The sequence below is a fragment of the Rhizomucor pusillus genome (genome assembly GCF_041956525.1).
Source record: "Rhizomucor pusillus strain CBS 183.67 unplaced genomic scaffold VTP01scaffold_25, whole genome shotgun sequence".
NCBI lineage: Eukaryota > Fungi > Mucoromycota > Mucoromycetes > Mucorales > Lichtheimiaceae > Rhizomucor > Rhizomucor pusillus.
In genome coordinates, this window is record NW_027192167.1 from 136,105 (window position 1) to 157,266 (window position 21,162).

Below are 21,162 nucleotides of genomic sequence, written 5' to 3' on the forward strand. Positions count from 1 at the left end.
TTTTCTTTGGAGGCAACTTGCTTATGCTTTACGGGTAAACACACGAAAAGACTTGTTCTTTATATGCAGCCCGTGGGAAAGTCCGAGAAAAGCCGTAATGCTCTTGCTGGGCAACTCGTGAAAACGGGTGTAGGGTACCAGAAACCACTGTTCTGTGTGTACCGCTTGACCGACGATGGTTTCCATACCTAGGGAGGTGCCTCAGGACATTGAAAGCGCCCTACTGGTGTTTAGGCTATGCAGTGCAATGCATAAGGCCGGTATAACCGGTAACTCAATTCGGATTACACTAGTTGCCTTCCACTCCCCATAAAAAAGGAAAATGAATATATGGTAACGGCTTACGCGTCGTTTGCCTGAAGCTGCGGAGAGAGTCGTGAAGAGGAAAAAAAATTTTGCTGCGTAGAATGTTGGTGTTGTGCAAGTCAGGAACCAGACTGACAGCTGCTGGTAACAGAAGAGCCGAATAGAAGGCTAAGGCGAGCCGAAAGATTGAAGAGTCAAAAGCTGCTTCTTTTTACTGTTCACATTGCACCTAATTTTTAAAAGATTTGTCGTCCCAAATGAGATCCACTAAAGATATGTGAATGTGGTGCGGAAGATGAATCATTTCGTGGCTTTGAGCTGCTTTACGACGACGTATAAAAAAGGAGCTGTGCATCTGCAATTTTCTTTCAAACTTTTTTTTCCGTGCTTTTGAGAAGGCGTAGAGTACTGTCCAAACCAGTTCTACTTCGGTTATCAAGCACAAGAGTGGCCTGGTTGTGTATCTGCCGTCTACAGCTTTTTGGTCTGTAGCTCGGTTCGTTTAACCAACCGAAATACTATCCATACCTTTAAAAAGACGAGAAAGAAAATGAAAATGAAAATAAAATGGATGAAGATGAGCTTTATTTACAAGTTGGGAAAACAGAAAGAGAGGGTGTGTATATTTATCCTGATCTCGACAGGATCCAGTTGACAAGATCTGACAAGAACGAGAAGCCTTGTTCCTTGGCAACCCTTTCTAGAACGCGCACCTTTCTTAAAATGTCGTTCCTGTCTTGCGTCGTGACAAATTCGCTGCCACAGCGGTTGCAATGCTTGAGCAAATTCTCACGCTTAATGTCACGGCAGCGAGGGCACTGCAGGTCTTGTACCTGGAACGAGATTGCCCAGTCCTGAACCAAGGAGATGAGAGTACCTTCAATGTGAGTTTTGTCGAATTCGACCTTGCAGGCCAAACAACGCCAAGTTTGTGGTATGCCATTCACGGGTAGCAGAGACTCGTCTCGGCAGAAGTCCAGATCGTTCGCATAGTTACAGAAGGTGCAAAGGAGACCTGAAAGCTTGAATGTGTTGCAGGGATTTTGGAACTTCGCTTCGTCGCTAAATTCACTTATTCCAGATACGGCGAGGAGCGCGTTGCTTTTCAGTACTCTCACTTGGTCCTCCAAAAGTGGGTCCAAATGCAGCACGTGGCAAATGGCCTTGACGCACTCCAAAGTTGGATTGGATAGTTGCAAGTGAGAACCAGATAGTTCGGGGAACTCGTAGCCTTCTTCTGTAGCTTGCTTTCGAGTAGCCTTGAGGATCCATCGTAAAAGATCTCCTTGTACGTCGTGTGATACATAGTTTCGGGTTTCTATCACTCGCCGCTCTATATTCTCCTCATCTTGATCCATTTGCGCTTGGTTGCGGATATCGCGAGGATGTTCGATCTTGAGGGAGCGTATCCTGCTTAGAAAGTTGGCAATTATCTTTTGGAACGTAGGTTGCGTCGCTGGTGCAAGGTAGTTTTGGATATTCCAGTGCATGATAACTTCGGGTGTTGGAGTTGAAACGTCGGTCATCATCGTGTCTGGATTGGCAATAATGCCTCCATGGTTCATTTCGTCCATCCATATCAGGACATCCCAGCAGTACACGAGTCGCAACTCGAGTTCGTTGAATATCTGTTTGCTCTGTAAAGTTCGGAATAGGTATTCTTGGTATGGTTTGGCTGTCAACAAGGATTCCTTTGTAGTAGCGAGAATAACTTTGCGGAAATCTGCGTGAACAATGCTAGCTCCCAAGTCCTTGATTGCAGCGATCAACTTCATAAACACCTTCTTCATCATGCCGTGGACGACGCCATACAGACACGGGTCATACATGTTGGAGGAAGGACTTTGAAGCCATCGATGCAATGCATCAACCATCATTGCTGCCGTAGGATTATTTTGCTTTGATTCTTGCATCCATTGCTGCACTGTATTGCGAAGCATCGTGAAAGTTTTTGCTGAAAGGGTACCATCCGCGAAACCGACTGATGTGTAGACCGCATTGTTGCTGTATTCATCCAGACTATGCAAGGAAGTATCAAACCCCATAATGCCAGTCGTGCCTTCCAGTTCGTTGATAGCCAATGCCTCTATGATACTGTTGAGGCAAAGCTTGTAGATTTCTATCTCAATGCAAACATTGTAATATATAGATGCATTTGAGATTTGTGGGTGCTCAATGTCAGTGATAGCTGCCAGGTTTTCGTCCTCTTCTCTTCCGCCTAAATCTGGCTTAGTGGCCTCTGACCACCAAAGGACCATATCGTTCTTCATCAACCGCCGAGCGAAGAGGATATCAGCCAGGAACAAATATGCATCGTCAGGAATATTACAAATAGGGACGTTTGCGTAGCGTGCTTGTCGAACTTTTTCATCAATCCAAGTACCCAGGGTAAGATACGAATGGATGGAGCGGCGAGCAATTTGTTGCAGCCAGCCAAGCGCATTCAACCCGCCGTCTGGAAGTCGAGGTGGTATTGTCATGTAAGGGAATTCATTAATAATTTTGGCATATTGTATGATTTGGCCGGGCTCGCTCGGAGAGCAGATGACGATCATAGTTGGCCCATGTTTTGCATCTTGGTATCGGCCTAGGGCTCTGTTCACGTGTCGCAGGGCCTCGCGCTCTGTTCCGTGATTGCTTATTTGGAACTCGAGCTCTGGTTTCAATTCAACCGTCTGGCTAAAATTGTCTTGCGCCGTAAGCTCCTGATACAATGTCCTGTACAATGAACGCATATTTGGAAGCTGCTGGTTATCCCTGGGTCCTCCGACAATGAAGCACTCTGCTGTCTGTAAGGATGAACCCAATAGTGCAAAGAAGTGTCGGTTATCCAAGTAATCGTGATAAAGATAGATATAGTTGTAATCCTTTGGATTTGATAAGTAGCTGTTGGAGATGCCGAGCTTTGGTTCGAGATCCAAAAGGTTGAACTTGTCCTCCAGTCTGCTACGTCCAGCTTTCTCCTTGATCACGCTGCAGTGAGCTCCAAGCAGCAGCAAGGCGCGAACATCCAAAGGCACATGAGTTTCATAAACACTTTCAGTGGATGGGTGATTAAAGATACTTGACATCTTTCTGCATTCCTTTTGATAGTTTTCTTCAGACATGATGACCTCAAACAAGTTGTAGCAGGGGTAAGATCGTGGCAGCGTACGAACACATTTAGAATAGTTGCAATTTGGACTTTCCTCCAGCAGTTGTGTAGGTTCATCTTCTCGGCAATTGAGGTAGAAAATACGTGGTACACTCAACTGTATAGATACCAGACGCTGTTGTATAGAGACCCACATGCGGTACTCGCCAGCTGTTTCTGTCTTGGTGATTTGTAGCACTTCCCAAGTACTGGAAACGAGGGATCCGGTTTGTCTTCTAAAGAATCCACCAACGTCGCCTCGACTCAATCCTTGCGAACTGCGTCCGTTGGCTTCTCTTCGTTTGGCTCGAAGTAAACGTTGTCGCTTCCATTTCAACTTTTGATACGCTAACCATCCTTGATAATCTTCATACATGTCGGGCATTGTTTCTGGTAAATCTTCGTCTATAGGCTCTGTGCCCTGGCGACGTTTGCGTTTGGTCACTCGTCCAACTCGTTGACCGTTGCTCACAGCAGGGCCACCGATATCCAGATCCTCGATATCGTTCATTTCAACATCATCTGACGAGGAGGCTTCGTTCATCTCTTCATCTAAGTCATCCAAGTACTTTTCCCGTTCTACACGCTGGAACATTTCCGATATACGGTTTTGGCGAAGCTTATCATCCTTTTCAGATACACGTTTCCGCAACCAATCTGGATGATGCACACGCGGTACTGGGTTGTTAACTTTCTGCATGGCCGCGGGAATTGTAATGAGCTTTTGGATAACTGATCCGAATCGTTCCAGATAATAATCCCAATCGAGAATGTCACGAATATCGAAGCTTGTCAGTGAGTTATCCTTGAGCCATTTTCGTAAATAATGTTTTTTGATACTTGGCTCCGCGTTGAAGATCGTAACAGGGATAGCGCGTTCAGAAACGGGAGAGCCAGCAGGCAATGCAGAAATAATGAATTTACACGCAAGACCTTTGTCTTTGACCATCTGATCGCCCAAAAATTCGGCCAGACGCTTCGCTGTACTAATAGCCGTCGATTTCTGTGCACCGTAGTCCTCCAAAGTCTTGCTCATGCTTCGATTTTCTGAAATCAGATCGAATAGTTCTTCGTCGTGAAGGTTCCTTGCCTTGCTGTAAAGAATATCTAGCCATTGATTGGCAACCTGCGCAACAGCAGCGTAACATTCCTCGAGCGTCTTTCCTTGCAAGAACACCTTGAAGATCTCTGACTGGAAAATCTTGATAAGCTTGAGTTCACCTCGTCGTTTGACTTCGAAGCCTTTAAGTTCTGCAAGCGATCCATCGTCGTTGAAAACAGCGTATCGCTTCTTGAGGAGTTTATCTTCGTGAGTGGATGCTGGCAGAATCATGGCGCGGTAAGGACCATCGATTTCGAAAAAGATACTGTTTTCACTGTGCACGGAATACTCAAAGGTCGCTGGGTTGGTTAAAGTCTGGTACTGGTGGTTTGTGAAGCCGGCGTGTACTAGATGGTTCAACATGGTACATGGATAATCAATCTTGACTTTCTTTCCGTTCGCAAGAGTGAATGCAAAGGTTTCTGGGAACGTTTTTGGTAGAATACACCAGATACCATCCGTATCCAGTTCGAGAGGTCGTCCTAGTCTTTCTACTAGCTGACGGGCCATTTGAATGATTCTTGCGCCTGTCAAACAGACAATACCAGCCATTTCCAGTGAGTGCCATCGAGCGCCTTTTCGCATGACATAGCCGTAGAAAGAGTTGAGAATACACTTGTGCGCAAGCTGCAGCGAGTCGTACAAAACAATCATCTTCTTTGCTTCGTCTACTTTGGTCACTGCGCCCTCAGCTAGTGCCTTGTCCAGATTTTGTTTCCATTTTTTATGGAGGCCCTTGTACTCGTAACGTCGATCACGGAAAGCACGTACTGTGCCGATATAGAATGGGTTCTCTCGTTGACAAATGATGGATTCTCTCTCGATGGTTTTAGTCTCTCGAACCTTTTTGTAGACTTTTTTGCAGTAATCTGTTAAGCGTTTGTGGAGCAAGGTCGTTCTTTCGGATTCGTCAAGCGCTTGCCATGTTCTTGGCTGGCCTTTAGGCTCTTTTGGAGGAAACATTTCCGTTGAAAGCTGGTTTTCGATCATGTTGTATTCGTTGCGCTTGGCTGGGAAATATTCGCCTCTCCAGGACCAAGTCATCCTACGATCGCACGTTTTGTCTGGTGTGTTAAACTCGCAAGTGGCGCACATTGACTCGTCGATCATTGCATCAGGTTGCAGTCGATTGGTAAGAATAATGTTTGGATACATGGCGGCAACATCCAAGTGATAAATGAGAGGACTTTCATGGCGTATCGGGTTGTCTCGAAGATCTTCTAGTTTCTTTTTGATTTGATCGCGCACTTGTTCGTAATCTACGATATCTTCAAGTTTTTGCTTCTCTTCCACTGTTAATGTAAACTTTAATGCATCGTCCAATTGGTCGATTAACTGTAATCGCGATCGTGTTAGAACCTTGTTAGGATAATAATGGTATCCACGTTCTGAAACGTCTGTACATACCTGCTGTGCAGCTTCCGGATCCACTTTGAAAAAGGTATCAATGTCGCTTCTAAAGACGCCTGCCTCCAGAGCTTCGACGTGACCACCGACGTATGTTTCACTTTCAAGTAAATGACCTTCGAACATCTTTGAACGGTCTTCAACATGCTTATTGGGTATAATAACGTTGGCTTTGTAGGCTTCAACCTATGATAAGAATTATTCGACTGTAATCCGAATGCGTCGCATATCATACATACCATTAACAATAATTCACAAAGCGTGCCGGTACCTTTACGCAGCACTTCGTCGGGTGTGAGAGGAATAATATTACAAAGTGAGAAAATGAATGGATGCACATATTTCATATACAGGTAATAAGTAGCGACGGCGTCGGAAACTGAGTATTGCGCAAGTGTCTGAGGTTGCTCTGATGCAAATCTAATCACAAAATCGGTTACGAAATTAAATCATCTGATTTGTGAACCAAAACAATATTACCTTGTCATATCTTCTGGATCAAGTTCCATTGGGTTATAGCCCAGCTTGGCAGTTGTCACAGCCTTTAGACCTTGACTGCCCTGAGGCAAATATGAATCGCGCTTTACCCAACGGAACGCGTCCATATGTGAAGCGAACTTGCATTTATATTCATCTTCATCATCCTTGTATACACCAATTACCTAAATTCATAGTATATCAGTCATCCATTTATCACTAGTAGCTGAGTGGATTCGACGTACATCATACATGTTGATACCATGTACTTTAGCGCGAGCTTCTATGAACGGCCAATCGAAGAAATCACCGTTATAACTGACGAATATGGTGGGTCTGGCTTGTTGGATATGTTCAAAGAAGCGCATAATGACATCGTACTACTAACAATAAGTATGAGGGTGAAAAAACTAACCTATCTGGAACTTACCTCATTTGCCTCGTTAAAGATTGTAAAAGGTCCTTCAATTTCTGGCTTCGGATTGTATTCGAAATCCTCAATGTCTTCGCTGACAATTTCCCGGTTTGTAATTAAGTATCCCTAGTGAATGGATAAGAGAAGTGTTTAATGCTTGAAATATTCACACATGTAAGCTTTCCATATACCCGTCCATCAATCATGTATGAAATCATCATAATGTTGTCAATGGTCGCATCAGGAAACTTTAGAGGTAGCTTGGTGGTTTCAATATCAAAAGCTAGAACGACGGGTTCTGGACGGTGTACGAGATCATGCCGTCGAGTAAGCACGACTGTCTCATCTGGCAATGCTTTTGCATTGTACCAGACACCAACACGGATATCTAATGAAAAGATAAGATACATGGAACTGGAAAAACTTTGTGATTAGAGTTGTTACCCAAATCAATAGCACATCGAACATAGTATGGAACATCGTATTCGCGGATATCGATGATATTTTCCAAAGCATCGTGTGGATTTTTGCGGAAATTCGTGGCAGAGATATTATTCGAAGATTCGTAACGAATCGTTTCCCTGAATACTGTATCAGTAAAAATTCCATTCCAGTGTTGAACCGCCACTTACTTTACTACTTCTGTGTACATGTCCATTGAGTTTAGCTTTGCCTCATTCTTCTTAGCCTCTGGCAGGATAACTTTTCGAACAGTCAATAGGTCGGATACGTTTCGAAAGCATAGTTGCAGAAAGGTCCGCTTCCTGCCAATTAGGTGATTTGGCTAACAGCAAATGACGGGTTGCTCAGCATATTCCATATCAACTGTTTCGTACATGCTACAGTGTGTACCTGTTTCAGATCCTCCTTTTGTATACGTTTGATTTGCTCAATTGTGCTTTCAAATTTTCGTCGTAGATATTCCTCTACCTCTCCTTCGGTGCCAGGCTATATACAGCCAAGAAAATTACTATCTAGTTCCATGCCAATAAACATGCAGTCATAGGTTACCTTGCAACCAATATAAAAGTAAGGACTATAAAATTGCAGTACTTTGAAAGTCTCGCCGTTTTCATCCAAGAAATAGTACTTTACGGCTGCGCGGCCTCCAGGCCATTCTGAGTCAGGAACAACGGTCTATTATGCGCCGTGGGTCAGCTGCGATCTCAAGTTGCGATAGATGCTAAAACCATATATGTGGTACCTCGTGCATATTAATGAGCCAGCCTAGACGTTCGGGACCCTCTTTGTAGCGATCGAATCCGAATCGTGATTCGATTTCATCGAGTTTGCGAATGTGTTCGAAACGTTGATTGCGAACGGTAGGTTCACTGGCAGACCCAGTCGGTAAGCCATAGCGTTGCAGTGAGCTGTTAGCCCTTGTCGAACCAAGTTTCCTGTTGAAGCCTCGCCGAAATGTCCTGCTGCCGCTTCCAAACTCTCGTTTGGAGCCCATGTTCAAGTTTGGGTTGAGAAAGAAGAACACCGCGCGAGAACGACGCGACCGCGCTTTTCCAGGAACAGGCCTAGGCTGAAACAGCGCGCTTCCCAATAATTTCCATAATTGGAACACTTGTGGCTTTTTAGGCACTAATTTTTGGGTCCAACCGTCCGAAACCAGCGTTGTTATGCAGTAATGGCTAATTTAAAGAGAAAGGCAAGCACCCAAGCCGGTGCAGATAAGAATAGCAAAAAGGCGAAGAATGGTATACTCAATGATAAAAGAGATTTCCATGCACTCAAGGTCCAAGATCTAACTTGTACCTCGACAGATTCGCACAAGCACCAAAATGCATCAAAACAAGATCGCAAGAGCCAAAATCGTCACAGTGATATGATCACAGAGGCTAAGAAGATCTGGGAAACTTTGAGACGTGGTGATATTTCCCGTGAAGAGACAAAGCAGTTGATGGACCAAATAATGGGTGTTATCAAGGGCCACGTGCAAGAGGTTGGCAATCGAAATCCGTCGATTCTTCTAAGTGCAACGTTGCTAACGAGAAACAATAGATTATTTTCAAGCACGATGCCTCTCGTATTATTCAAACTTGTTTAAAGAAGGGCAATGCAGAGCAGAAAAACGAGATCGCCGGAGAACTTGCCGGCAAGTACCTTGATCTGTCAAAGTCCATGTACGGCAAATTTATTGCTTTGAAAACACTCGAATACTGGTATGTAGGAGAACAGATGTAAAAAAAAAGAATTCTACTCAACGGATGTTAACGATGATGATCCTCTAGTCCAAAGCAGCGAGACCAGATCTTGTCTGAATACCGCACGCACATTCGCAGACTCATTAGACACAAGGAAGCTTCAACAGTTGTCGAAGCCTTTTTTGCACAGTTCTCCAATGCAGCGCAACGTCGAGAATTACTTGCTGAATTTTACGGTCCAGAAATGACGCTTTTCAACCACGGCGGAGGAGCAAAGACTTTGGATGAATTGCTAAAGAACTTGCCGGAAAAGAAAGAAACTGTATTGAAATTCATGGCAGAAACATTAACTGGATGCATGGACAAGGGCACTGTCGTCCACAGCATCGTCCATACAGCTCTTTACCAGTACTTGACCCTCGCGGACGATAAGGGTCGTCAGGATATGTTTGCTCATCTTCGCGACAACGTCCAAGATATTTTGCACACTCGTGAAGGCTCCAAGGTTGCAATCATGCTGGTGTCTTATGCTTCGCCCAAGGTACTGTCTTATTTTGCCAAGTCTTGGAATGTCTGCTTACCGTTTATTTTTAGGACCGTAAGCATATTGTAAAGAACTTTAAGCCTTACTTGACAAAGATTGCTGAAGACCAATACGGCTACTTGGTCTTGATCCGATTGTTAGACGTCACTGATGATACCGTACTTATCAACAAGGCTGTAGTTAGCGTAAGTTGATAGATATGTGATTCATCTAACCACTGCTGCGTATGCTCACTGAATCTCTTGTTCCCTTAGGAATTATTGAAAAATGCTCAAAAACTATTCAATGACAAATACGGCCGCCGAGTTTTTCTATACATTTTGGCCGGCCGCAATACCAAGTACCTTTCTCCTGAGACCGTCAAACAGCTAAAGGAAGCGGATGCATACAGAAACAGCAAGAAAGATCCCGAGATTAGAAGCAAGGAAATTCTGGAGGGTAGCTCGCCTTTGCTTATCCAAGCCGTTGCACAACATGCATCGACACTTTTGCGCGAGAGCTTATCCTCACAGATTGTGAGAGAGACCATGCTCCATGCTGTTGGTAAGTGTTGATCTGTACTACCCTTTCTCAACACGATTGGAGATGGCTCACATGTATTCATTTCATGCAGGTGACAAGACCGCCGCTATCAATGCAATTCTTGATCTTTGTGGTGAAAGCATCGAAAAGGATAATCACATCATGGAAAACCCGTTTGGAAACCGTGTTATCAAAGCAATGGTCAAGGCCGATTCCGCCGAGGAAGCTAACGATCGCGCGACAGAACCTCTGAACTTTGCACCGAAACTCCTAGAACGCATCAAACCTAACCTGGCACACTTTGCAGCAAACTATGGTAGCTTCGTTGTCGTCGCATTGCTCGAGGAACCTTCGACCAAAGACGAGGTTGCTGCCTTGCTGAAACCTCACATGAAGGAGATCAAAAAAGCAAAGGAGCAGAACACTGCTCCAGGTGCCTCCATCTTACTAGAACTTTTGTAATTCTATCATTTACTCGCGTATTCCTCATGCAAAAATCGCTTTCTGTTTTTCATGTATTTCAACCTTTTATAAATTCGGGTATTCACAAATTCTTGGCGTCTCATCTTCACTGGAAATCGGCTGCTTTTCCGGTCTGCATAACGATGACAAATTCAGTGAATAAGACTGGTTACTTTCGCTGCTATATATTGTTCAATCCTTACCGTGAGCAAACCCACGATGAGGCCAAAAAGGCCAAGAACAGAACCGAAAATTTCAACAACGAGTACTTTAACAAAGAGTTGACCATCCTGAGCATCAGCGAGCGCGGCGCTTGATCCTGTAACTCCAACGCAGACGCCACAGAGCAAGTTGCAGATACCAACTGTCAAACCGCCCCAAAAGATAGCGTGTCCTGATAGTTTGGAAAACAAGGCGATTACATGCACGTTAGTATCAGTAAAGACAACTGCTGCCACTGTTGCATAGGCGTCGTTTACCAGTAAAGTAGTTGGATGTGGTATACAACAGTTCAGGAGGAACGTAGTTCAACTTTGCTGAATAGACAATAGCCATAATAACACCGTAAATAGCGACGACTTCGCAGAAAATAATTGAAATGAGGTTTCTTGACTGGATGCGAGGTGCCTTGACAGCACCACCGAGAAGGGATGCGCCGGTAATGTAAATACCCCTGTGTCCGTCGATTGTCAAATTGGCTGCGTTGCAAAGAAAAAGCGTTGCGCGCGTGTGTCCTTTTGTGTCTTACCACGCAGCACCGGCCACCGAGAGGCCAATGCAGAGACCCATCCCGGTCAACGCCCAGGCATAAGGCGAAGTATCTTCGAGTAATTTTCCAACGTTGAATGCTTCACCAGATCCGGTGAAAAGCATGTATAAGCCGACAATAGTCGCGAGACTGGTAGCTGCCCCGGCGAGTCCTGTGTAGAAGCCAGGCATGATTTCGGTTTACAATGGAGTCTGAAGGGGAAAAGACAAAGACGCGCGACGTGCAAAGCGGACCGACAACGGACAGGAGGGGGAAAGGTGGAGTGTTTCAGGTTACTTCGCTGCCGTGACGTTGCCAGGTCCGACGACCTGAATTGCTTGCTTTACAACGCCATTCGTGGTTCTTGCCTCCCCTCACAGACAGTTGGATAGACTTGGAGCCGCAAAGTAGTAACAAAATCAAAGGTTAAATCATACAAAATGATACAATAATCTGCTTGTATCCATCGATTTCTTCTGCATGTACTAGGCAGAGAAATAGTCTATGACCTTCATAGAGACATAGGTATATCTATCTTCATGATTGAATCTCATACTACTTCTTCCATCAAAAGGTGTTCCTGTTGCTTTAAAAGGAAGAGGTCGATTTGGTTACTGCCGAAAAATTTGCTGGTCCCGCATCTCCAGGTAATAACAAGCAGCCGCAAGACATCTGCAGTGCCTTTTTATTATTTTTGTGTGTTTGGGGCTATTTGGATGCATGGAAATACTCTTCAATCTCTGCATTTGAGTGCTTTGGGACCACGGAAGACAGTATATACTACTCGTTCTTCCCAGTTTTTGGAATAGGCGCAAGATCAAATTTGTGTAGGTAAAACTCAAATTTATCTCTTGAATTTGGCTCTTACGTGATAAATTTGCTTAAAAGTTAGCAAGTTGCTGACAGCAGCTGACATATATGCATATATCAAATGTAAGGAAAGGCTGGGAACCAGTGTATGTACTGCGGCTTGCATGATGGTGTAGGGATTTGAAACCGCTACTCCTTAAAAAGCACAGCATTTCTTTCTCTTCTCTTTTCTTCTTCTTTCCAGACTACATACTTTCATCAAGAAACAAAACATGGGAAACCCAAGCTGCTGCGGTACTTCTTGCGTTTGCAAGCCTGAAAACTGCCAATGCACTGCTAATGCCTGCAAGTGTGGCGAGAACTCTGGATGCTCTTGCGCTTCCAGCAACGAGTAAGTTTGACAACTACATATGTCGGCTGTGTCGCGCGCTATTGGGAAGCACTCACGTTGTGACCATTTTTTGCAGAGGTTGCAAGTGCAGCTCCAGCTGCCAATGCGCTACCAAGGAGGTCGGCGCCGAGGGATGCGCCTGCAAGTAGTGGCTAACGCCATACGTCGAAAAGCAACGCGAATAAACATGTTTTACCCGGGGGCGTTCACTGCACCCGACACTAAACTCAGAAGGGTCATTTATGTGGTGTTCTTGCTTCAAACACGAATGTTACAGAGTTTGATAGCTGAGAATTTCAAAGCCGTCAATAGCGTGGGTGTCACAAGGACTTTAGATAACATGCAAATCCCGAGTTTGCATCTGATCCATGGCCCCATCGACTGTTGTATTGGTAGCTATGGTACTTCAAATCTTCATATGCATCCTTTTGCGTTGCCTTTTCGGACAATGCAAATACATCTTCTTTGCCTACCTGACGAGCAACTTGCATCCATGTCTCCGTAAATATTTATCTCTTTGTTTCTATTTTGCGCCACATCAGATTCCCTTCATACCAATACACGCTTCAACTTCCATTTCTTCGTGGCGAACATGCATCTAAACTCCACGGTAACATTTTGATTTCTTCAATTATAGGGTAAGATGTTATAAGCGTAATTTATAATTTTTTTTTCAAAATATAACCGTCGTTTGCTTCTTCCTTTATCCTATTACAATTCATCGCTGTATTTTGCAAGAACAATGAAATGCTGGCTCCACCAGATCTTACAAAGGTATTGGTGTTCTTCCTCCTTAGAGACGGAAGCACACGATGAAACTATCCACAGGAACAGTACCCATCTTGACAACAGGTTGAGAGACAATATGCTGATATTATTACCACATTTCATGTCATGGAAATCTGTCTATTCCATATCCCTTTTAATTCACTCTCTCCATGTCTTTCTGTTACGCATTTGTTTCCGTGCTTGAACAGGTTTTACAGAGTAATGAAAAGTCGTTAGCAAATACAAGGGAGCGAAAATTGTTAAAGGTCGCTTGTTAATACAGTATGTACATGGTATTTTCTCGAAAGCCAGTTTCGATTTCATCATGTGCAAACTAAAACTACAATAGAGAGACGATATGCACAATTTAGCTGCTTGTTCAGAAAGCAATAATACGAACTACGATTGTTAGGGGGATAGTTAACATGCTAAATCTGAATTAAATCTGTCGAAACAGATAACCAGGTTTGAACGTTACTGCATCCATGGATCAGTTTGGAACAACCATGGTAAGGACAAAGAATGTGCTTATAGGTTTTGTTACTAGCACATGGCTGTCTCTATATTCCTGGAAAGAACAAATACATAATAGACTCAAGAACAGCAGCTTCGTTCACTACTTGGCCGTTCAGTGGGGATAAGAAAGGAGAGCAGAGATTGTACGCAGAAAATAAAAAAGGCTTTTTTTTGGTCTGACAGAGCAGGCATGAAAATCGGCAACATGCGTACTACAGAGCGGTTATTCACTCCTTTTCCTCCAAGACTTTCCAGGCTGTTAGCCCCAAGATAACGTTAGTCAAGTAGAACCTTGATTCCCCCTTCCATTCCTTCATCAATTAGCCTTCATGCACAAGTCATTCACTACTAGAAAACCAGTGCAAAAGTCGTGTTCTGACAGTACTGCTACTGCCCTTGCTTCGAGCGCTAAAAAACGCAATAGCACCACCGCAGGCACGGTGAAACGACGTTCCCTAGGTTCCATAAAACCAAACTCACTACTTGGCAGCAAAGCACCCGCGAAGGTAATGTTGTTTCAACACTGCTTATATGACCGCAAGGTTCTTATATTTGCGTATCTTAATAGTCAGTCTGGCGTGCGCCTGGACACTGCGAAATCCCAGATATCTTGGGCAACGCCTACCTCTTGCCAGCTCCCGAACCTCGCAAAGATCCGCCTAAAAAGAAAGAGACTGGTGCTCCCACAAGGGTGAGTGTGCGTTCGATATGTTTTGGGTGATCTCAAGCCGCTGTTGATTGAAACGTGTCGTTTGTTCTTGCAAAGCCTCCATGGATACCGGCGTGCTGCAAAGCAGACTGGACACCGGCTCCTCCGGCACCTGTTCTGAGAAAGCAAGATTCCGCCTTTGTGAAACGTTTGAGAAAGGCGATACCCAAGCTAACACTCATTGATGCACCCCGAAATCGATACCAGGGATCCAAGGAGATAGGGACCGGGTAAGTGGAGTATACAGACAACGAGACAGGGTATAAGAGAAATAGGAAAATTCCAAGGAGAGGAGGAAGAAGGAGGGGATCAGGATTACAGATCTCTAAATATATCTACTATACCAGGGTGAACGGATCAGTTGTACAAGTTTCTGTCCGAGGCATGGGCTCAGTAAAAATGGCTTTGAAACGTTGCAAGCTAGACGATGATCGGGAATACCGGGCTACCATCGTTCGCGAGCTACGCATCATGTCTAGTGGTCACACAAACCTAATTAAACTACGCGAGGCTGCTATACACAGAGACGAAGTATGGATGGCCATGGATCTCATGCAATGCAGTGTTTTTGCCGTCTTGTGCCACAGGGCGCTCCCAGAAGAAAATGCCCTTTATATTGTCCGTCAGATCTTGAACGCCCTTATATTTTTGCACAGTAAAGGTTACATCCACCGTGACGTCAAGTGTGAGAACCTACTGCTCGGATACAACGGCGAAGTGAAACTAGGTAAAAAAAAATTGGCCCATTGATTTATTATTGCAAATGCTGACAAGTCCTAGCCGACTTTGGCCTTGCTACAAGCACAAAGTACTCCAATCGGGATCGTCTCGGTACTGCAAAGGTCGGTGATAAATTTGCTCTAACTTCCAAGTAGGATCTAATTATAAATATCGGTATGTAACAGTGGATGGCGCCCGAGGTTATTCGCGAACAAGAGTATGGTGTCAAGGTCGATCTCTGGTCACTCGGTATTACATTGATTGAAATGATGGATCGTGTACCGCCCCACTATGCCCTTAAGGACGACGAAGAAGTCTTTCACAAGATCCTCGAAGAGCCCAGTCCAACCTTCACCTACAGCTATCCAACCATCTACTGCACAGGCCTAGTTGCCTGGTTGCTAGATGAAGATCCTGAAAGTCGCCCAACTGCACAGGATGCTGCCATGGAGCTCGATATGCATTTTGAACAAAAATTATTGCAAGCTTCCGACGCAAATGAGCTAGCAAAGTTTGTAGCAAAGACCTTGGCAGAGTAATTCACTGCCTTGCAGCTCAAATCTTTATACAGAGTAGTATACATTTTTCGATATCCTGTTCCTTGTCGTATTTCATACATTTTATATACTTCTGCAAACGTAATGGAATATTTTTCCGTACTTCAACATATATGTTTGCTATTATGTACCTCTTCCATGACTGCTTCGCAAGTTCTCTTGCACCTAGCAAGAATGATAACGATTTCATTGAGAAAATGGGATACATACAAGATGGGGAAGGATCGAAATGGAGAGAAAAAATTGACAAGAAGAAAGGCGATGTGAAATAAAAAGAAGGGAATGATTCGATACATACTTAAAGTCTGCGAAGATTCTTTTTACGGTCAAGCATGGAACCTGTTTTCTTTTTCAACGGATTTTCGACTTTGGGCTGCTTTGCTGGTAACGAACTTTCGAGGGTATCCTTTCCTTCTTGTGCCTCTGCTGCAGATCTCTTGCGACCATTCGATGAAGCATTGTTTGCGGCTGATGTGGTCAGCACGTTGTTGGTAATGATGTTAGACGTCTTGTTTGCCGGCATATCTTTCTGTTTCGCAGCATCTTCGTTGTTGCTTTTAGACGTATCTGGATTCTCGTTTTCCACTTTTTTCCCAGGCAGTGCTGTCGCTCCTTCGGCCACACGTTCAGCAGCCAACCTCATGTACTCTTGTTTGCCACGCTTTGCGTGGATCTTTGTGTAGAGTCTCGCCTGATGTGCGTAGGAATCGTATTGTTCCAATAGAAGTTTTCCAGCCTCCTCATTAAGTGCTGACTCGGGATTTGGTACAATCAACAAACACTTGATAGTCTAGATTTATGAAATTCAGTGACTTGTCTCAAATGCCATGACACATCCAGCTTGGTTCTTACCAACAACACTTTGGTAATTCCAAGTTCTGGCTTCCAGTCCTTTTTCAAAGTACTGACGCAAATTTCGCCATCAGCAGATACGTTTGGATGGAAGATCTTCGTCTCAAAGAAACCTGCATGGATAAGATCAATGTCATGGTTACACATAGGAAACGCGCATGCGTGGCTCCTACCTTTGGGAGGTGCAGTGGGGTATTCCTCATTCAAAGTCAAACACACCTTAAAGTATCCATCCTCGTAAGGTGTACCATCTATTCAGCAAGCAATGAGTCCACTGGCACAACACATATCAAATACTCACCGGCAGAATCATACCTGGGCCACGGATCCATGCCTTAATCTCAGTCAAGTCCTGATCATCGTTGATTACTTGTATATCTTCAGGAGGTGACTGCTGCAACGACCGAAGATCTTTTGCAACCTTCTTCAAAGCTTGAGGCGAGAGCGTAGATCGCGTAGTCTAGTCAACATGCCAATAGTAAAACGTACAGTAAGGAAAGGCAGAATGAACAAAAACAAAGCCAAAAGCTTCTCCACTGAAATCTAAGCCATCTACCTCCAAGAAATGCTAACTTACCATGAGGATGCTATTGCAGCCTGAAGTAGAACAAGCTGGGAAAGCTGATAAAAATGCTGAAGTTCGTGCACGGCCATTCTCAAAAGGAACTTGCATTCAATTTCCGACGACCTGGCAGGTGCCTTGAACATAAGCGCTGGCATGTATCATACGTATTCGATGTCGCAAGACATGGTTATGTATCATCCAGCAGATTGCCAAGTTGCATACTACATCCCTTGTACTACCTCATTTTATGAATTTGAAGCGATTGCTTATTGAATTTTAGCCACCATTGTAAACTAAATACACCGCTAACTGGTACAAAGCGAAATACCCAGAAACTTATTATTTTACACTACAATAAACTATGAAAGATGCCACATTCAAAACATTCAGGATGTATCGGACCCTAGTCGCCATGACTAAGTCTGCGCTAATGTATAAACCCATTTTTCAGCTGCTATAGGTGATAAATAAGGAAGTCATTCCTAGTAAGATATTGCAAGATATCTTAAATCTAGAACCATCGTGTTATATTTCATCCATCTCTCGAAATTGAATAAGGTAACGTCTCTGTACAAAGGTGTCTTCCAATGTAAAGGTACAGGCCGAGATTTGATAAGCAAAAATGCGTGATCTTACTCTCCGAAACCGGTTACCTGGGGAACCGGTCCTTGTTCCGTTTACTTTTGCACAGCCTTGAAATGCAGATCCCGTCAATGTCTCGGCGGAATCTCGTGTTTGGTGTAGCATTGCTGGTGCTTCTGCTTACAGTCCTACATCTGCAGCAGACATCGGTGTTAGTACCAAACCATATTGATGGGATCGACCGTATACCCGACTACGAGTCAGTTGAAACGGAATTGACTGAGCAGAAAGAGACCTCTTCAGATGACCCCGAAGTAGCGGTACAGCCACCTATAGTTGAGGAACTGGTCAAGGAAGATAGGACCCCAACTGCTTGCGACAACGTTGATTTTGGATGGCTGTACGTATGATTGTCATCTCAGTCGTGGAGTACTCCTAGCGTTGCTTATATAAATTGATCCTCAGAGCATCTGATCGTGTATATTGGGATGGTTGGGTATCCAAGGCAATGTTCATGCGCCAAGACGGCAATTTCACTACGAAACATGTCTTTATTTCTGAACGCGATTCTGTGTGTGTTGTGGTCCTGGTATATATCTCAACCGCGTACTATGCTTGATTTTCTTTTGTTTTGCACTAAGCTTACTTGAAAATAGCTTGGTCCTGCGCCAGCAAAATCAGCGATTCGACCTGAAGAGCACCTGGCACCTGCCGACAGCATAGTCATGACAGCCGTTGGAAAATCTATGAAACAAATCATCGAATTAATGCAACACGAAAAGCAAACCAACGTCTACTATGCATCCGTCACCTTTCCTTACGAAGGCACGTACTATCTCGACACACGCACCGAATATAGATCCTATTTCTGGGAAGAGCCAGTGCTGCATCAATACCGACCAAATCGATTTACATCCCAGAATAAACTGGTGGTCAGATCCAGAAGCAACGCGCCCAAGCCAACGTTACCTCCGTGTGATTTTAGCAATCCTGCTCACAATCATGGAGGGTGGATGAAGAAAACCGAGTATCAAAGGATCTTCCCTCTTGATTTCTTTGGCATGTTCGGAGTATCCCAAGAAGATCATGCGGAAAACAATAGATTATACGTACCTGGCGAATGCCGCCCTCAATATGTCAGTATCGGGCAGGCCTCGGAGTGCTTAAAGCACAAAGTTGTTCATGTATGGGCGGATGGAAATGTTCGAAGGTAATTTAATTGCAACTCTAATATCTAAGGATCTTTAAAGCCTCACACACGCATGTAGAAACTTGAAGGCATTCAGCTCTGGCAACAGATGGTGTAGCGACGTAGAAAGTCCTTGTGTATGCAACGACGACGATGAAGATCCAGAAGGAGTGCTATATCCTTGGGCCACTGATGCAAGCGTTCCATTGATAATCAACGAAACTTGGGGAGCCGATACGAGCATTTACTTCAATCAGGTTGGCAGTATCAATCTGGAGAATTACAAGCAAGTCATCAGCGAACGCGCTCAGGATATTTCCAAAGCAGACATTGTAATCTTGGGATTTGGAAACGAGGATATTCGTAACCGAGATGTTTCACCAACACAGTTTGCTAACACGTTTTTGGATCTGGTTTCTTACCTCCGTACCTCGGTCTATCCTACGCAGACCATGATCATTCGCACTCCTCAACCTTTCTGCTGCGGAACAATTTATTCAACATCATGGAACGCAGGACGAAGTGCAGCCTTCACCCAAGCTGTCGTAGACGGTGTAATGAAACTGAATCAAGGCGATCGAAAAGTCTTACTATGGGACGTTCACCAGCTTGGACTGCCAGATCACATGTGTGTTCTTTCAGGGACTGCATACACCAAACGCAATGTTGTCAATATTGAGAATCAGTTGCTATGGAATTTAATATGTGGTGCCGTTTTTTAATATTCGCTACCTTTATCCTCATAACTTATCAGCTTGTTTTGTGTAATATTCCTTCTCCATGCATAGAAATACTGGATTTTAAAAAAAATGTTCGCGCTGCTTCGAACAAAACTTTGCGGCTTGGAAAGAGATAATTGTGGTGCCACCTTTAGATTTTGTGGACATGATGTATAGAGGTTTGAGGCTTACGATATTCACGCACTGATGTGCATTCAGCGCAAAGAATGTCCCAGGCAGCGAGAGTATAGATACATTGTGCCGCCATAGCTAGTGAATTTGTATCAATTTTAATGCTTACCACTCCTAAATAAAGCATGTGAGCATATTATGTACCAAAAATCTAAGAATAACTTACGAAATTGCTAATGCAGAGTGAGGTAATGTCCGTGCTTTTCACGGATATCATTCTGGTACCTCGAGCATTTACATGGTTAGCGACCAGAGCTCGAGTTCAAGCCCTAAAAACATGCTTACCGGTGCGGAAGGTAGGTGATTTTTTATTCAGTTTTTCCAATGCTGAAACTTGTTGAAAGATGGATCTGGCGCTTCGAAGCATTTGGCTTGCGCCAGTCAAAGCTATGCGTTTTGCTGCCATCTTGTCTCGTATTTTGGTTGCTCGTCCACTGGTGTGCATAGTACAGTCTGTGCTTCTGCAAAAACTGGAGCAATCAACAGGCTTGAGGACGATCTTCTGTCCTTCGTTGGTAGGTCTCTTCCGTCTTCTGGGCATACTTGGGCGCAAAGTGAAAAACACTCTCAGGATTTATCAGTATTCCTTTTGTTCTCTCCAATTCAAGCGCAGGCAGCGCTTTTGAACCTGTCCAAAATTTGCCGCGAGGAACCAGGCACACAGACAGGTTTGCCCAAACAACTGAGAACGATACGGTAACTATATGCATTTCCATGGTTTTACGTGATTATTCTGTCACACGAGCCTATAATATAAGAGAATCAAAAGTGCATATTCGGATACAAACTTTTGCTGTTATTGTGTTATCACACACGCGCAGCTAGAGCTATTTTTAAAGTAAAGCATGCAGTAATAATAATACAAACATTTGTATCTGACAAGTATAACAGCTTTCGCTGTACACGAACGGCAACTTGTTTGCTTAATACTTTACAGTCTAGAAAGCATTTGAGCTACATAACACAGATAATGGAAGTCGTTGCAGAAAAGGCAGAGTATCCTCTCTATAAGTCAATACGAAGATACTACTTCGCTTCACGATCACGAAGCAGCTGGAATGTTCATGACGGTGGACATCGAGAGTAGATTATAAGGCCACGAAAACCGAAAGAGAGCTATCCGTTTAATATTCCTTTTCCCTGCATTGTAGCTGCAATCGCAAAGGATATCGGATCTGATTTTGAGCCCTGTCGCTCGCAGAAGGGTTAGGAAGCAAACTGACTTGCGCAGGGATATCTCTACAGTCATTAACGAAACCTTGCGGGAAGAAACAATGTATGCTTCTGCGGGCAGCCAATCAATGACTTGTTTAACATGCTGAG

General features: G+C 44.1%; 8 protein-coding genes across 8 annotated transcripts; 3 read left to right on the forward strand and 5 right to left on the reverse strand.

Annotated features, from left to right (window-relative positions):
* Positions 1-932: 932 nt before the first annotated feature.
* On the reverse strand, positions 933-8,296 carry VTP01DRAFT_5791 (uncharacterized protein; the record flags this gene model as incomplete). Its single annotated transcript, XM_069384621.1, has 12 exons — positions 933-5,876; positions 5,949-6,134; positions 6,188-6,368; positions 6,429-6,610; positions 6,671-6,805; positions 6,856-6,966; positions 7,032-7,228; positions 7,285-7,421; positions 7,473-7,624; positions 7,693-7,788; positions 7,852-7,977; positions 8,045-8,296. The coding sequence occupies 12 exons, from the start codon at positions 8,294-8,296 to the stop codon at positions 933-935; spliced, it is 6,699 nt and encodes a 2,232-aa protein (XP_069235026.1).
* A 180-nt stretch (positions 8,297-8,476) lies between these two features.
* Positions 8,477-10,521, forward strand: VTP01DRAFT_5792 (uncharacterized protein; the record flags this gene model as incomplete). Its single annotated transcript, XM_069384622.1, has 7 exons — positions 8,477-8,546; positions 8,613-8,791; positions 8,851-9,011; positions 9,081-9,534; positions 9,588-9,722; positions 9,792-10,080; positions 10,151-10,521. 7 exons carry the CDS (start codon positions 8,477-8,479, stop codon positions 10,519-10,521), a joined length of 1,659 nt encoding a protein of 552 aa, XP_069235027.1.
* Positions 10,522-10,627: 106 nt separating this feature from the next.
* Positions 10,628-11,460, reverse strand: VTP01DRAFT_5793 (uncharacterized protein; the record flags this gene model as incomplete). The annotated part of the gene is made up of 4 exons (XM_069384623.1): positions 10,628-10,654; positions 10,725-10,915; positions 11,001-11,194; positions 11,270-11,460. The coding sequence occupies 4 exons, from the start codon at positions 11,458-11,460 to the stop codon at positions 10,628-10,630; spliced, it is 603 nt and encodes a 200-aa protein (XP_069235028.1).
* Positions 11,461-12,268: 808 nt separating this feature from the next.
* VTP01DRAFT_5794 (uncharacterized protein) lies at positions 12,269-12,961 on the reverse strand (the record flags this gene model as incomplete). Its single annotated transcript, XM_069384624.1, has 4 exons — positions 12,269-12,274; positions 12,333-12,483; positions 12,527-12,691; positions 12,801-12,961. 4 exons carry the CDS (start codon positions 12,959-12,961, stop codon positions 12,269-12,271), a joined length of 483 nt encoding a protein of 160 aa, XP_069235029.1.
* A 1,122-nt stretch (positions 12,962-14,083) lies between these two features.
* Positions 14,084-15,722, forward strand: VTP01DRAFT_5795 (uncharacterized protein; the record flags this gene model as incomplete). Its single annotated transcript, XM_069384625.1, has 6 exons — positions 14,084-14,260; positions 14,323-14,445; positions 14,521-14,693; positions 14,811-15,190; positions 15,244-15,305; positions 15,369-15,722. 6 exons carry the CDS (start codon positions 14,084-14,086, stop codon positions 15,720-15,722), a joined length of 1,269 nt encoding a protein of 422 aa, XP_069235030.1.
* Positions 15,723-16,038: 316 nt separating this feature from the next.
* VTP01DRAFT_5796 (uncharacterized protein) lies at positions 16,039-17,265 on the reverse strand (the record flags this gene model as incomplete). The annotated part of the gene is made up of 5 exons (XM_069384626.1): positions 16,039-16,530; positions 16,593-16,705; positions 16,766-16,843; positions 16,908-17,052; positions 17,170-17,265. 5 exons carry the CDS (start codon positions 17,263-17,265, stop codon positions 16,039-16,041), a joined length of 924 nt encoding a protein of 307 aa, XP_069235031.1.
* A 605-nt stretch (positions 17,266-17,870) lies between these two features.
* VTP01DRAFT_5797 (uncharacterized protein) lies at positions 17,871-19,650 on the forward strand (the record flags this gene model as incomplete). Its single annotated transcript, XM_069384627.1, has 4 exons — positions 17,871-18,139; positions 18,205-18,328; positions 18,396-18,949; positions 19,008-19,650. 4 exons carry the CDS (start codon positions 17,871-17,873, stop codon positions 19,648-19,650), a joined length of 1,590 nt encoding a protein of 529 aa, XP_069235032.1.
* Positions 19,651-19,944: 294 nt separating this feature from the next.
* Positions 19,945-20,380, reverse strand: VTP01DRAFT_5798 (uncharacterized protein; the record flags this gene model as incomplete). The annotated part of the gene is made up of 3 exons (XM_069384628.1): positions 19,945-19,953; positions 20,006-20,064; positions 20,125-20,380. 3 exons carry the CDS (start codon positions 20,378-20,380, stop codon positions 19,945-19,947), a joined length of 324 nt encoding a protein of 107 aa, XP_069235033.1.
* Positions 20,381-21,162: the final 782 nt, after the last annotated feature.